Source organism: Telopea speciosissima, chromosome 9, assembly GCF_018873765.1.
Source record: "Telopea speciosissima isolate NSW1024214 ecotype Mountain lineage chromosome 9, Tspe_v1, whole genome shotgun sequence".
Taxonomy (NCBI): domain Eukaryota; kingdom Viridiplantae; phylum Streptophyta; class Magnoliopsida; order Proteales; family Proteaceae; genus Telopea; species Telopea speciosissima.
This window is the reverse complement of record NC_057924.1, coordinates 60,747,448-60,762,861: the sequence shown is the minus strand read 5'-3', so window position 1 is coordinate 60,762,861 and position 15,414 is coordinate 60,747,448. Positions and strand designations below refer to the sequence as shown.

At 38.7% G+C, this 15,414-nt stretch overlaps 2 protein-coding genes across 3 annotated transcripts; one reads left to right on the top strand and one right to left on the bottom strand.

Moving 5' to 3' along the window:
- Nucleotides 1-3,651: 3,651 nt before the first annotated feature.
- LOC122639391 lies at nucleotides 3,652-7,010 on the bottom strand. 2 transcript variants are annotated; one of them, XM_043832240.1, is made up of 3 exons: nucleotides 6,452-7,010; nucleotides 5,991-6,338; nucleotides 3,652-4,427 (listed from the first exon to the last, which is right to left on the bottom strand). In XM_043832240.1, exons 1-3 carry the CDS (start codon nucleotides 6,752-6,754, stop codon nucleotides 3,915-3,917), a joined length of 1,164 nt encoding a protein of 387 aa, XP_043688175.1. In that variant the 5' UTR covers nucleotides 6,755-7,010; the 3' UTR covers nucleotides 3,652-3,914. The 2 variants fall into 2 exon arrangements, with proteins under 2 accessions (XP_043688175.1, XP_043688174.1); XM_043832239.1 differs by having other exon boundaries at nucleotides 5,991-6,341; nucleotides 6,452-7,008.
- A 7,172-nt stretch (nucleotides 7,011-14,182) lies between these two features.
- LOC122639217 lies at nucleotides 14,183-15,131 on the top strand. The gene is made up of 2 exons (XM_043832039.1): nucleotides 14,183-14,525; nucleotides 14,677-15,131. The coding sequence occupies exons 1-2, from the start codon at nucleotides 14,183-14,185 to the stop codon at nucleotides 15,129-15,131; spliced, it is 798 nt and encodes a 265-aa protein (XP_043687974.1).
- The last annotated feature ends 283 nt before the right edge of the window (nucleotides 15,132-15,414 follow it).

Here is a 15,414-nt window from a genome sequence, read left to right as displayed (position 1 = left end):
TAGATTAAAAAAATGAAAATAGATGGCTTATAGTTGTCTTATGATTTTCAGAGACATTACCTTCCTTTGTTACATGGATAACTATCCTTTATAACAATATTATATATTCATTTATGACACTTGTATGCTTTAAGCTCCATTTTTTCAAGTAATACTCAATAAAAGAAATTTTATAATTAAAAAAAGTCATTACTCTTTTTACCTAAAATATTTCCTTAAAGGGTCTTTTGACTACATCTACCAAGAGAAAAGGGGGGGGGGGGGAAGGAGTGCATTACAGGCACAAGGTGAAGACAGGAGAGTGAAACCCCTTTTTTTTGGGTAATCAGAAATTCATTGATTAGCAAATGAAGAGCACATGGCTATAGGATTACAACTCTCCTTAAGCCACGGAGTGGAGTTTAGCCAAACGGTCGTACACTGCATTGCCAGGGCCTTCCGAGCTAGAGCATCTTCCACACCATTGGCTACTCTAGGAATATAGACAAACTTACAAGAAACTGGAAAGGTTGCTAGGTACCCCCTTAGTTAGTAAATACGCATATAATACGTGTATTATATGCGTATCCTAATTTTTAAACGTATAATACTCTTGTCCTCATATTTTCTCATATTTTTATAAAAAAATACGTTTTTTAATCAATAGAGTATTATACTCGTATAATATGTGTCTTATACGAGTATAATACATGTATTATACGTTTTTTTATTAAAAAAAAATACCCAAAAGATTAGAATTTAGGGAAACGATTTCACTTTCCCTTTCGTCCCTTTCGATTTGCGTTGAACATCCAACCGTAGCAAGCAACAGTAGCCGCCCTCCATCTCCAATCATCCTCCCCATCTCCGTTCAACAAAGCGGCACTTAAGTCTTGTACTCTCCTCTTGTTTCTCTGGTCTTTGAACTTTGATGGTGGTAGTGAAGCAAATGAATCTGGTGTGATATTGGCGAGAACGGCTCAATCTCTATTCTATTTTATTCTTGTTTTTCTGTCTCTTGTAACTAATGTGTACAGTGGAGATCCATATCTGGAACTCTCCCTCTTGTCTTGTGTTGGTTAATTAGTGGGAACTCATCCCCCTTCACAAGAACACATCTGGTTAAAAATATATGGTTATCTCATTGTAGATAATAAGAAATGTAATGTTGAAAGAATGATTTAATGATAAGGTAATCAACTTGCTCATCTCATTTTCAGACAATCTACATTCATTTCTTGTAGATTATTGATATTTTGGTATGTTAAATGATAATCTTAGAGATGTTATATAGCATATTATATTATTGTGTTTATTTTAGTTCATAAAATCATGATATTATTTTGTTTATTAAGTGATGAATGCATGTTATATAATGAATATATGTTCGTTTTTTTAAAAGTATTATTGCCGTCTATGTCGTATTATACCCGTATTAAACGCGTACCGTATTATTACCGTATGCGTTTTATGGAGCCATATTTTTTAAAAGTATTATTACCGTCTAGTCCATTTAATTGTCGTACATATCCGTTCCCGTTCAATTGCCGTTCCCGAACTTACTAACTAAGGGTACCCCTGACCTCTTGGGATCTTGCACTTTACATGCAAGTTCCTCGAATTCAAATGCATGAGAACATACTCCTTTTTTTGTGTGTGTGTGTGTGTGTGTGTGTGTGTGGTTGTTGGGGGGGAACCTCCAAGGGTCCTTTTGCCAATTCTAATCCTCCATGGGCTTAAAATGCTAGACCGTCAAGATAAACTTAACAATCAAGGGGCAAATTTGAGTCACGATAGAGCAAAGCCTAAATAGGGTCAATAATATCCCCAAAACCATGCACAAACCAATATACTTGTACACAAATTAGGGTTGGTGGGAGGACTTCCAAGAGTCCTTTTCCCAATTCTAATCCTCTATGGGCTTCAAATGATAGGCCGTCGAGATAAACTTAACCATCAAGGGGCAAATTCTAATCACGATAGTTTAAAGCCTAAATAGGGTCAATAATATCCCCAAAACCATGACAAACGAATATATTGGTGCAAGGTTACAACGACCCCCGAAGGAGTCAATAAAGGACCCACTATGGGGTCAATAGGGGCCGGGGGATCGCACTTATATGTTGTATTGATGAGGTAGGAGAGGGTATGAAACTGCAATGGAAGTTCCAAGATGTTGCTGAAGGTTGAGACATGCCACTTAACACTTTCCTAAAGTCAGTATTTGCCTCATTTGGTGTAACCGGGTTTGAATTCAAAATTGGTTCCAATATGGAATAATCTCTAACTTCTGGCACTCGTTTGATGCGCCCCTACGAATACGTCGGAGTTTTGCTCAGACCACACTAGATGCAATGCAAGCAACAAGACACAGTACTTATTTTGCACGAACAAGGCCATCATAACAGTATGTAATGGAGAGACTAATTTTAACAGCACTTGTTCAGTCCGTTTTGTGGCTCACCCCCCTTGTCTATTTATAGAAGAATAAAAATCCCTTTAAAGTACCCCATGATGTAGTGTGACTCTTGGCTCCAACAAATGGGATTAAGAGATCTCCAATCCGAGTTGTAGGATCGCATTCTAAGAAATGGATGTCTCCGTAACGAGACATGACATAACAACTTAATAAAACGTGATCAAGCCCAAGCCCAAGCCCAAAATTGGTCCAACAGTGAACCAAAAAGATAATATATAAGCCTCAACACCGCGCCATGCCATGGCCGGCCCAACTTGACGCATGAACTGTGTATGAAAAAACATCCAAAATCCACAAGAGGATGGATACTTCCCTTCGGTTCCTCTTGTACCTTTATAATTCCCATAACTGTGTATAACCTCTCTCTTTTCTTATCCACTTTCAATGTGGGACTAAACATTCTACACTAAAGTGCATTGCCCAACAAGCAAAACACATGAAATCAAAATTGTAAGTTTTGTGAGAGGGAAAACCAAAATTTCAAAAGAAAGAAAAGAAAGATATTTTGAAACTTCAATAATTAAAACCATTTAAACAATAATACTAAAGGGATGACTCGATTCGAACTCAAGATACGTAACTTTGGTAACTTTCCACCACCAGCCCAAGGCTAGTGACCATCAATAATGTAATGAGTACATAGGTAAAAGGGACCCAATGTCCTCCAACCATCATGATGAGAGAATCTCTTCATCCACCCCATCCGACCTTTTGATAAGATTGGAGAAGGGTATTTTCGAACCATGAACAGAAGCCATAGGTATAAAGGCTCTTCATCTCTACCACGAGCATCAAGTTATCGATCACATTCATCAGGCTCAAAATCTTCATCTTGAAGAACATAGAATACCAAAACTCTATAAGATATTGTCGCTTTCAAGTCTGCTAACAAAGCAAAGAGAGGTTTGGTACCCTAACCTAGGTTGCACGCAGGAGTACTTCATAAAGAAAATGGATGTGTGCTAGTACTTCTTACCTAACCAAAAAAAGGGTGATCCCAATAGAGAGTCAAGCGCATTCCAAAGCAAGCAGATGAGGGCGGACTCTATTCGAGTAAGGTGACCTCGTTGCATTGACACAGATGGACGTTAATGATAAACTCAAAGTCCAATCATAACATCATGTCACCCGTGATGATGGAAAATTTTAAAAAGAAAACTTTGGAAAATAATGAAGTAAATAAGATGATAAGAAAAAAGAGAAAATTTTTGTTCTTCCAATTAATTTCACAATGAATACAATGGAGATGTACATTCCCATGATAATACACCGAAGAAATTTTAAAATCCTAAACCCTAATCACCATTAATTAATTGCTTTGATTATAGTAAACCAATATTGCTACAAATGAGAGAGTTCTTGATATCGAGAGGGAGGGTATACCACTATACCATATCAAACCATATGTGAAGAAGCCACATCTACCCATCTAAACCACTAATCAAAAACAAATTAATTATTTCTCAAGCTTAATTAATGGTGAATGGGTAGCATTCAAGATATCTGCTGGAGGGATAAAATGGTCAACAGAGAGGCCTGGAACATTGAACACTACATCATCAATCTTCCATGCTTCCTCCATTCTGGTCCTACTATGCTGCATCGACACCTCTCCGAACCGGAACACCGTAGCCACAGATCTTCCTTGATGAGCAATCAATACCCCATCAACGTCTCTGTAATCTCCGATACTACTTCCAATTGTTGTCTCCCAATACACCGTATCAGTCTCTGGTGCTTGTACTCTTGTGAGGTGAGAATCCTCCATGTATAGAAGAAGCCCACTCTTTTGACTGAAATAACCATAAAGCACGTGCCTAATCACCTCAGCCGGGCCCTCACTCCTCTCCATCACAGCCGCACGATCAGCAGCTACTTTTAGTACAAAGCAATCCTCACCGCCAATCCGTTTTTCACCTAGACACTGGGCTTTAGCAAACAAGCTCGCGGTGCACTTCGGATCCAAGCCCTGCAATGAGAGTCCACGTTAGTGTTATTTACCGGATATGGTTATTGACCCGACCCACTAAACCAATCAAAGAGTATGATCTACTAATTGATAAAGGCAAAGATTTAGGAAGGGTTTCATACACATAATCTTATTTTTAGTTTTATTTTATTTTATTTTTTTTTTTTTTGATAAAATAATATCCTTAATTTATTAGATGAAATTTTTGTTAGGATTTTACATGGAAGATAGAAATAATAATTTCACATCAAATGTGAATAGACTAATGTAGAGACTTGTAGATACTTGGACATCATTATCTTAACGGCTAACAAGTAATATCAGAGCCAAAATTAAAATAGAACCAGGAGATAATAACCCGAACCAATAACTAAAACCTACCAAGGGTTTTTAAGCCCTGAATTCAGAATAAGAAGGAATTGACCCCAAATTGCCCTAACCCTATCTTTTGAGCTAAACCCGAGTTTTAAAACCATGAGTTAAAACAAATTTGGTACCTTCATAAAATTTTCAGTCATGACCCGACCCGATTCTGACTTAAGAATACTAGACCCGTGAAAATGGTCTAAAAGTTTCGGTGGTGGCTCCCAAATCCCAAGTACCCAATGTGCAATATTGGTATTTGGTAAAAGGAAAAGTGATAGGAAGTGGTGGGAGACACTTTATTCCGGTAGGTTGCAATCCCTAGGTCATAAGATGAGGTGTGTGATTTGAAGATGATATAAAAAAGGTTAGATGATAACGTCATCCACCCCGCACTGCCTCGGTTACTGCTAAAGTAGGAGACAGTTTCTCCATCTTTGTCAGTCTCCCTCTGCCAATTTTATTGGGAAACTGATTTCTTCCACATCAATCAATGGACATTCCCTTGTTTGAAAACTAGGGCTTTTTGTTTCTGTCTAGGACAACAATAATGGATCCAATGTGTCCTTCTTCATAACCGTTAGATTCGAATCCCTCTATTAATGGGTTTGACCTGATGATGAAGACCCATTAATACAGATTTAATCGGTCCAATGGGTTTCAATTCCAACCCAAACCGGTTGGACAGACCAAAATCGATAAAAAAAATTAACCAAACCAAATTCGAATTGGATTTTCCATTTGTTTTTTAGAAATCGGACCGGACCAATCAAAACCAAGATTGAGTTTTCCTACAACCAAGGTGAATGAGAATCCATTCACCACGAGGCTTTCAGACGTGGATGAGAGGATTTTTTAAGGAACATACTAAAACTCTATAGGGGTTTGTGAACCCTAAGATAGTGTGGGGGAAACTTCACTCTTGGGTGAAGAAAAACTTTCTCCATCTTGTAAATGTATGAAAAACCAAACCCGAACAGCAACCCCACGATGGATCGATAAAAGCTTGTTAAATCAAACCAATAAAAGACCGAAAGTGAAACCGACCGAAATGTTACTTTAGACTTAATGCTTTGGTTTTGGTTTTGGTTTTGGTTTGGCCTAATATCAAAACAAACCAAATCAACCGGTCAAAACTGGACCGGACGAGGAGAGGGGGAGAGAGAGAGAGAACCCATAGCCCAAGAGTGTAGTTTATACCTGGATGATCCGGCGAAGTGGGCGTTGGGGACCCTTAGCAGCATGTGTGCCAAGCCATGGTGTATAACGCCAAACGATCTTCCCATTGCTACCGGCGACAACCTTATTGCCGTCGACAACCAACTCAAGAGACCACATTCCCGGAGACATTTGCCATAGAACGAAGCAACCATTCTCCCCACCTCTACTACTACCTACACTCCTCACGTTCTTCCCTGAAGCAATCTGTGTCTCACAACACATCATCTTCACCACCCCAGTTGCATACATGTTCTTCCTACATTTTGTAACCTTCAAGCATCCTGTGGCCGCCATGTACTGTTGAATGATGTAATGTGCAGACGATGTCTCCTATATAGATTGTTAAATTCTTGTCATTAAAACATAAAATGGAGTAGGAGTAGCAGTAGCAGTAACAGTAACAGAAAGAAAGAAAGAAAAGAAAAGGACTTGAAACTTACAATGGGAATGTCCTTCATGGGGAGGTGATGAATTGGGTGATCATATAAAGGAACTGGAGCAAGAGGACAACCCAAGACACCAAGCAAGAGCCTCAAATCTTGCCTCTTGGCTGGGCTGTTTCCATCTAATGGATTGGACAAATTACCACTTGAGAAGCTTCTTTGTAATCGAACCCAGTTGCGAATTACTTCCCAAGAGCTCTCCTTCTTGCTCCCACACTGAGTCTCTGGATCAGGACCTTCCATTAGAGGTGTTAGAGGCTGTGAAAACCACCTCTGTTTTCTTCCAACTCTTGAACCCATTCTTTGTAATGTAGCTAACAGGAAGGAGAAGGTGTGAGAGAGAGAGACAAGAACACAGAAAGTGTTATCCAAGAGACGATGGAAGAGAAGGATTTATTGGATCTGGTGTTTTTTTTTTGTGTGGGTGTGGAAATGGAGGAGGGAGAAGGGGATATGAAGGAGGAGGTGAGAGTTTCTTTATGGGTTGAGACAAAAGGGACAGCCCATCTGTCCAACGGCAGAGAGAGAGAAGATTTTAATAGACACTCTCATGTTGGGATGTCTTGGCTTTGCTTTATTCCCTTCGTCCTATCAATTTTTTATATTCTCTTGAGCTATTCAAACATCGAAATCAGAGGAACATGAATCCATGGGACAGAAACCCTGTCTCTTTCTATGTCTTTAGGATCAAAGATAACCCTTTTAATTCACTCCCAAAAAAAAAAAAAGATAACCCTTTTAATTTTTTATCAATGGTCCCCAATTAAGAGTTGGCAATCAATCATATCCATCCAATTCCATTGTTTCAGATGGGCATGGTAAAGAATCCAAGAAAAAGTTACTTCTTCATTGAGGAATTTCATCAAATAGTTAATTCATGTACTAAACTATTAGAAAAAACCAATGAAGGGATCAACATTGGCTCGATCCGGCCCGACCCATTTACACACCTATAATGTTTTCTTACTTTTGGCTGCCACTCTCGACACTGATTTAGCTGCTTAGGCTTATATAAAATTCTCACGCCATTTCACCTCGATTTCCGTTAAAATCAAGCACGGTATCTTTTATTCTTCCACCAGTTTAAGAAGATTTGAGATCCTCTGTTTCTCAGTTCTATGTGGGTGTGTCTGCCGTTGTCTGGATATCATTAGTGTAAGAATTTTTTTAATCAGAATATCATTAATGTCAGGAGGGGATCGACTCATAGAAGAAACCTTTCTAGAGCTAAACGAAGATTATCACAAATTTAATTAATGGATCACTGTTTCTTTCCAAGCTGAAACCCCAAATCCCCAGGTAATTATAGTTTTCTATAAACAGTTCAGCACACTTTTTTTTTTCTCTCTCTGGGTTTAAAAAATCAGGATAGATCGGCCAATCCCGATTCTAGTCGATCCCTTTACAAAAATTAGGGATCAAGTTTTCCTAAGTCACAGTGAATAGAAATCCATTCACCATTGGGCTTCAGATGCGCATGAAAAAATATCAAGAGGGTCTTTTTGGGAACAACCTAAACTCCTTAAGGGTTTGTGAACCCTAGGATGGTGTGGTGAAGAAAATCTTTCTCCTTCAGATCAATATAAAAGTTTCACTTTCATGTTCCTACATGTGCAAGACTGTTTAGGCTTAACAGTGTAAGGGTCTAACCTAAGGGTGGTCCATACAATGGTTGGCCGGGTTTAGCCAATAGTTTATTGTTGGTAGGGCCAACAAGGTGGCTGGTCTGTATCATATGATGGACGGTGGAAGGATGAACAGTCAAGATGAATAGGGAGGAGGAATACGAAAACAGAAGGTGAGAGATGGTGATCTTCCAAGCTAAGCTTCAAAGGGTGAACTGGGTCTTTCATGGTAGGACCAATATTAGCTTCTGGTTCATTGAATCCACTTGTTACAAATGGCTATATGTGATATGAGCTTTAAGTAGCTAATCCATCACCATCTCCTCCTGAAATCTTGATGATCCATGATTACCTCAAGGACACTTCTTCAATCTATAACTCATTCATTACCAAAGCTTGATCTCACTTCAGATTGGAGAACAGTACCCATACTTTTTTTAATGGGCTATGGCTGGCATGGTTCATTACATTCTTTCAAATTAAGAAAAAAAAAAAGAAGCTAAGCACTCAAATCAAAAATCTGTTAGAACCCTTTGGCACTGATTTCATAATATAAAGTCTTTGAACTCTGAGCCAGTTATCATGAGGACTAGAAGGATAGTCCATTAAATCTGATCTGATCCGGCTCAACCAATCATGGTCTGACCCAAATAGATTAATGAGTTTCAGGGTCTAATTCTAGCCTACCTGAAGTTAATGGTGGAGATGCCAATTGGAAATTTTGATCTGAAGGTTTATTAACTTTCCTAGAAATATCTATTACCCTCAACCAACTTTTATATTGCTATCTCCTTTTTAAAGTATAAAGATCTGTTAATAAGTATGTAGACAAGGTGCACTGTGACCCTAACTACCAAACTAAGTTGGGCAATGGCATGATATTAGTTGTCCTTGCTTGAGTACAAATAATACCACCATCTATATCAAACGAAATGAGAGAATTTCAGATTCAGACAGTATTGGATAACATCCATCTGGCCTTATAATGTTGTCTAAGGTTTAAGGTATCAGCAAATTAAATATGGCACTAAGCTGCAGTTGGATGCCTTCAAAAAGACAGAAAAAAAGAAAATTTTGTTGGAAAGAAAAATGATGGGACCCTTTGATTGTAACACTTTTTTGCATTTGATTAACAATGGAAATAAAGAAAATACTTTTTTCCCCAAAAGACCAAAAAAAAGGGTAAAAAATGCAGAATGATACCATCTAAGATAGCAAAACTACACAAATTATATGATCAGCAATACATGAACTTTTCTACAGTTTTGACAGATACATAAGGTTGTGTGCATTTACCCTTTTTGAAAAATACAGTACTAACACATACTGTTCACAAATAATTCGAGAGTTTACTGAGTTACAGAATTTTAAAAAATAATAATAAGGAAAATATTTTCTTCGAAAAAAAAAAGGGTTAAATGTTGTTCGCTGGCTACAAAAAAAAATGGAGTCTGCTTTTCTTTGTTTCAAAGACAAAAAAATCTTCAAAGATTAACTTCCTACGCTGCAACAGCCCCATGATCTATGACTTGGTTGCATGACAGTAAAGAACCAGGTAAGCCAGAAAGGGTAAATTCTCTTCCAGGATTTGCTCCTTTGGTCCTCCCAATCAGCTCAAAGATAATTCAAAATTGTTTACCAAGTAGGATTAATCAATACCTTCGCCTCCACAGAAACCTGTGTCTCTGGAGTTTGCGGGGTTGTTGCTAGAATCAAATTGACTAAACCCTCCAAAATTTGATAGATCATAGAGTATGGTATTATTACCTGTAGAAACAAAAGGAAATGGGAATATAAGTTCAAAATATACCTGTGGGGCATATCAGACTTTCTCTGCCCAAGCATTCTAATTTCCAGTTCTTCAAAAGAGAATAAATTATACAGATTCTCTTTTTCTTAAACACTCTCAAATAGTATATTTGATGATCATAAATTACATGAGGGCGAGAGATGGCAATGGAGGATAAATACCTCTATCTTAGCTTGATTTTCAACAATACTTACGGAACCAGTCCACATCAGACGATTGTATTCACAAAACCTGGCAAAGTAAATTACGAGAGACTATTTAATATAAAGGACTAACTAGTTAAAAGGAAGTTTAGTTTGAAACAACCAAATAAAATCTTCCCAAAAACAAATCCCAAACCAACCCCCCCCCCCCCCCCCCAAAAAAAAAAGAAGTTCCAAATTTTTGTTTAACACATGCAAACAGAAGGATAACATTGGAATACCGGATAAAATTAATAATATTTCTCTAGCAGCTCAAAGATTAAAATGGTAAACCACCTCTCACAGCTGACCAGATAAACCACAGTGTTTCTCTAATCAAGGATGGTCAGGTTTAAACAACTAATGGTGTTCTCAATTTCTTCAGACATCATACTGATATGCACCTCCAGGATGGGCCATAACCCAGAGATATTATATGTATCAACATCATATTGAATGCACCTCTGCTCAGACTGTATCGTATTGATACCGATCGATACCGATTCGTATCGGCTGATACGATACGATACAATCCGATACTTTAAACCCTATATTCTAGGACTCAAAAAGGATATCGGTGTTATGATCCAGTTACTAGATGGCAGTACATTAATGCTGTAGTTACACTTTTTTTAAATACTCTGTATTTCTCTGCTGAGAATCGTACTGTGGATACTGAGATTGTTAGTTCTCCTCCAATTCCTACTTTGGTTCCATTTATGATTCTCCGTCGTCCTCTCTGCAAGCACCACTGCATGTATATCAGCACCGTCCAAAGCTACTACCGGCTGATGCAGCCCCCTCTTCTCTACCATCTACCACAAGATCTGATTCTGTGCTAGAGCTCCTACATCTCCTTCGCCACCTATCAACTTACCAGTTGCTTTTGCAAAGGTATCCACTCTTGTACTAAAAAATCTATATTTGCTTATCCTACTTATAAATTTGCTTTCACTTCACACCTTCCGTCTTTTTTACATAGTTTCTCTTTATCACTATCCACACTTGCCGTTCCTAACACCTATCATGAGGCTTTGTTTCATTCTGGATGGAAATCGGCTATAGATGTGGAAGTGGATGCTCTTTTGTCTCGTCAGACCTGGACCCTGGTGGACTTACCTTCTGTTAAGGATTGTGTGAAGTGTCGCTAGGTGTATACGACTAATTATAATGATGATGGCTCTGTTGAGCGGTTAAAAGACTGGTCGGTGGCCAAGGGTTTACTCAGACCTATGGTGTCTATTTTGAAACGTTTTCTCATGTTGCTCGTCTCAATTCAGTTCGTGTGCTTATCTCTTGGGCTGTGGATTTTGAATGGCCGTTGTATCAATAAGACATCAAGAATGCCTTCTTGTATGGTGATTTGCTCAAGGAAGTCTATATGGAACAACCTCCTAGGTATGTTGCTTAGTGGGAGAACGAGGGTAAAGTTTGCAAGTTCCGTAAGACGATTTATGGTTTGGAACAATCGCCCACGGCATGTTTTGATAAGTTTATCTCTATTGTTACTCAGCGTGGGTTCACTCAGTGTTATCTTGATCATTTTGTATTTGTTCATCACGGTAGTTCCAAGGTGGTGGCTTTGACTGTATATGTTGATGACATTATTGCATATGGTGATGATTCATCTGGTATTGCAGAGGTTAAGTCCTATTTACAACAGCATTTTCAGATGAAAAACTTGGGTAATCTCTGGTATTTTCTGGGGATTGAAGTTATCAGAAGTAAGAAAGGTACTAGTCTCTCACAGAGGAAAGATGTTTTGGAACTTTTGTCTAAGACTAGTATACTTGCGGCAAAACCAGTTGATACAAATATAGATCCGCATTAGAAATTTGGGGCAAATGATAATGAGGAGCTTGCAGACAAGCATTAATAGAGAAGTTTAGTTGGAAGACTTATTTATCTTACAATTATCAGGCCAAATATTTTTTTTTGTTGTTGGAGCCATCAGTCAGTTTATAGAAATTCCCAAGAGGGTCCACTAGAAGGCAGCTTGTCGAGTTTTGAGATATCTTAAGGGTGCTCCAGGGAGAGGGGGCTTATCTACAAACCTAACAAACATGCCGAATTGGTTGAGTATTTTGATGCGGACTGGGCTGGTGTTGAAGGTGATAGGCAATCTACTACTAGTTATTGTACTTTTGATGGTGACAATCTCGTTACATAAAGCAAAAAAAGCAAACTACAGTGGCGAGGTCTAGTGCTGAGGCTGAGTATCGAGCTATCAGTCATACTACAACGAAGTTGATGTGGTTGAGGTTGCTTCTTCTCGATCTTGGGTTTCTGGTTACTAAGCTTATTGATATATTTTGTGATAATCAGGTGGCCATTTACATTGCAATTATTCCACTGTTTCATGAAAGAACCAAGCACATTAAGGTTGGCTGATATTTTGTGAGAGATGTTGTAATGCAAAAGCTGATTGCAATTCCTTTTGTCAAATCAACTTGGTGATATGTTTACCAAGGCCTTGTTTCGTCCAGCCTTTCTTGAGGGCTGTTCCAAGCTGGGCATGGAAGATATATGCTCCAGCTTGAGGGGGAGTGTTGAGAATGTTATTATTATGTTATAGGGGTTATAAGGGTAGTTCTGCTATTTGTGTGGTTTGTTTAGTGTTTTATGTAATGACTTTAAGTGAGGGGTATAATTGTCTCTCTTTTATTGTTTCAATATATATACAATTGGGGTCTCACGATTTGGTCTTTAACCAGAATCGTGAGCCTCTTTCCTTGGACTTGCGATACCTTTTCTCTTCTCATCTTCTTCTCTTTCTCTCCTTTCTCTCTTAGACTGATGGTTTTTCTCTGACATTGTTTCACCCTCCAAACTCTCGAGTGATCCATTCGGCCTCTGACACCACATTTGAAGCAAATCTACGACTAGGGAAACAAAAGGCCCGGATGTCCTTCCATATGCGGGACGTGAAAGGGAACTGGAAAAAAAAAATATTCTGTACTGTCAATCCCAGTGAGGTAGATAAGCACACCGGGCTGAAATACAGTCACAAGAAGGAAGGACTGAACCTGATCCGAGATGGTCCAATATGGACCAAATAACCAGCCGGTTGGCTGGGCTGATTGGCTAGCTTGCATGGGCTAGGAGGGAGCTTATTAGCTCTATTTATATTCCCAGTAGAAGTAGGAGAAGTTATTTATTAGTTGTCGTTTATTTCAGTAACATTGTAACAGCTAATTAGTACTCCTAATCAGCTTAGGGGTTTACTTTTCAGTTTCCCTAGTTTGAATAGTAGTTTATTTTTCAGTCAATACAAACAATGTAAGGCTCAAAGCCTCCATATGATTTGATTAATAGCTGAATTGCTTTGGCCTTGTTGAAGTACTGTTCACGTGAACAGTGATTTGGTTGATATGTGTATCTTCTATTTTCCTAGTCCTAGTTGGAGTCCTAGTTTCTAATTATGTCAAGTCCTAATTCTACTGTGAGTTGTTAGTCTTTGTTTCAGTTTGAGTTGTTAGTTCTAGTTCTAGTTTTATTTCAAGGTTCTTTTCCTACTGTAATTTGGAATCCTATCATGATTAGGAATTCCTAATCTGATTAGGAGTTCCCCTTTCTATTGTAATTTGAGAATATAAATACAAGCATTATGAGGGAGACTGATAAATTTAACAGTTCTCTCCTCTTCCTCATCTTCTTCTCTTTCTCTCTTCTTCCTCCATTCTCAGTTCTGGTTTTCTTCATCTATACTCTGTTACATGGGCATCACCTTTAGACTGGAAGTGATCTGCGATTCTGGTTTGAGGGTCTTCTAAAGCCTTTTCTCTTCAAGGGGTGCAGCACCCACTGCTGCATATTGCTATGGATTAAACCCTAGATGGAGTTTTCAAGTGAAAACTAGGGTTTCTACTAATACTATCTACCTGAGTTCTTAGATCGATTGGAGATCCTTAAGTTGAAGCTGCCTTTGTTGAAGGCTTCTTCTACATATAATACTAATCCAAATCTATGGATCCTCTCTACTATTGAAGACTGCAGATTCAACTTTATTTTTTTCTCTCTACTACTTCCTGCAGTAACCCATTGAGGGTTTTCATATCAGGTTCTGTTCAAGAGCCAATTACTTTGCTGCTGCTATTACTTTTTGGACTTGATGGCTGATCCTAAACCACCATCGGACAATGTCCAAGTACAGATTACCACCATTAAACTATCTGGAGTTTCAAATTATTTATTATGGGCCCAAGCAGTACAAGCTTACATACATGCCAAGGGCAAACTGAAATATATTACAGATGATCCTCCAAATCGTGATCCTAAGGATCCTACCACATTTACAGCGCATGAGGAGTGGATGCGTGAAAATTCTATTATAAAGATATGGCTTTGGAACAGTGTTGAACTTGCTATTGCTTCCAATGTGATGTTTCACACTCTTGCAAAGGATGTCTGGAATGACTTGTGTGAAAGCTTCTCTCAAGAAAGGAATATCTCCCGTATGTATGATCTATATGAGAAACCTTTTTACTTTCCAACAAGGAGATAAAACCTTGAATGAGTATTTTGCCAGTTATAAGGGCATGGTTGAAGAACTGCAGATACACCAACCCTTGACTACTAATCTGGATCAGTGAAAGCAACAAAAAGTTGAGTTCCATGTTGCAAAATTTCTTGCTGGACTACATCCTGACTACCAGTCTGTGAAGAGTCAGTTACTTACAGGAGAGAAGGTTGAAGTTTTTTCTCGTCTCAACCTTCTGGCTAATTCCTCCAAGCTTGGCAAAATTCCCAAGGACAACTCAGCATTTGTTGCTAATCGTGGACGGGGACATGGTCGTGGCCAATTTAGAGGTCGTGGCCGTGGCTCTGGCTCTAGTGGAGGAGGTACAGGACCTCAATATATGGACAAATCTGCCCGCCAATGCACTCATTGTGGCAAACCAAATCATACTGTGGATACTTGTTGGGCCAAGCATGGAAAACCTGAGTGGGCAAATGAACTAGCCAATGTAGCCACCACTGACACTGCTAATGAGAAAACCACCAGTGACATGAACCAGAGTCCAACTACTTCATCTGTGTCTCGTGATGATTACAACTAGCTAGTCAAACGCCTCCAACACCTTGAAGCTGCATCTGCCTTCACCTCTACCGCCACTCTAGCTTATAAAGGTAATGCTGCATTTTTCCCTTCTTCTACTTCATGGCTTATCGATTCAGGTGCTTCATGTCACATGACTAGTAAGTCAAGTTTATTTTCTTCCATAAATTCTGTTCAAACCCCTTCTAATGTTATCCTTGCTGATGGATCCTCTACTAAGATAACTGGCCATGGAACTGTTGCTCCAACATCTTCCATGACCATCTCTCCTGTTCTTCATGTTC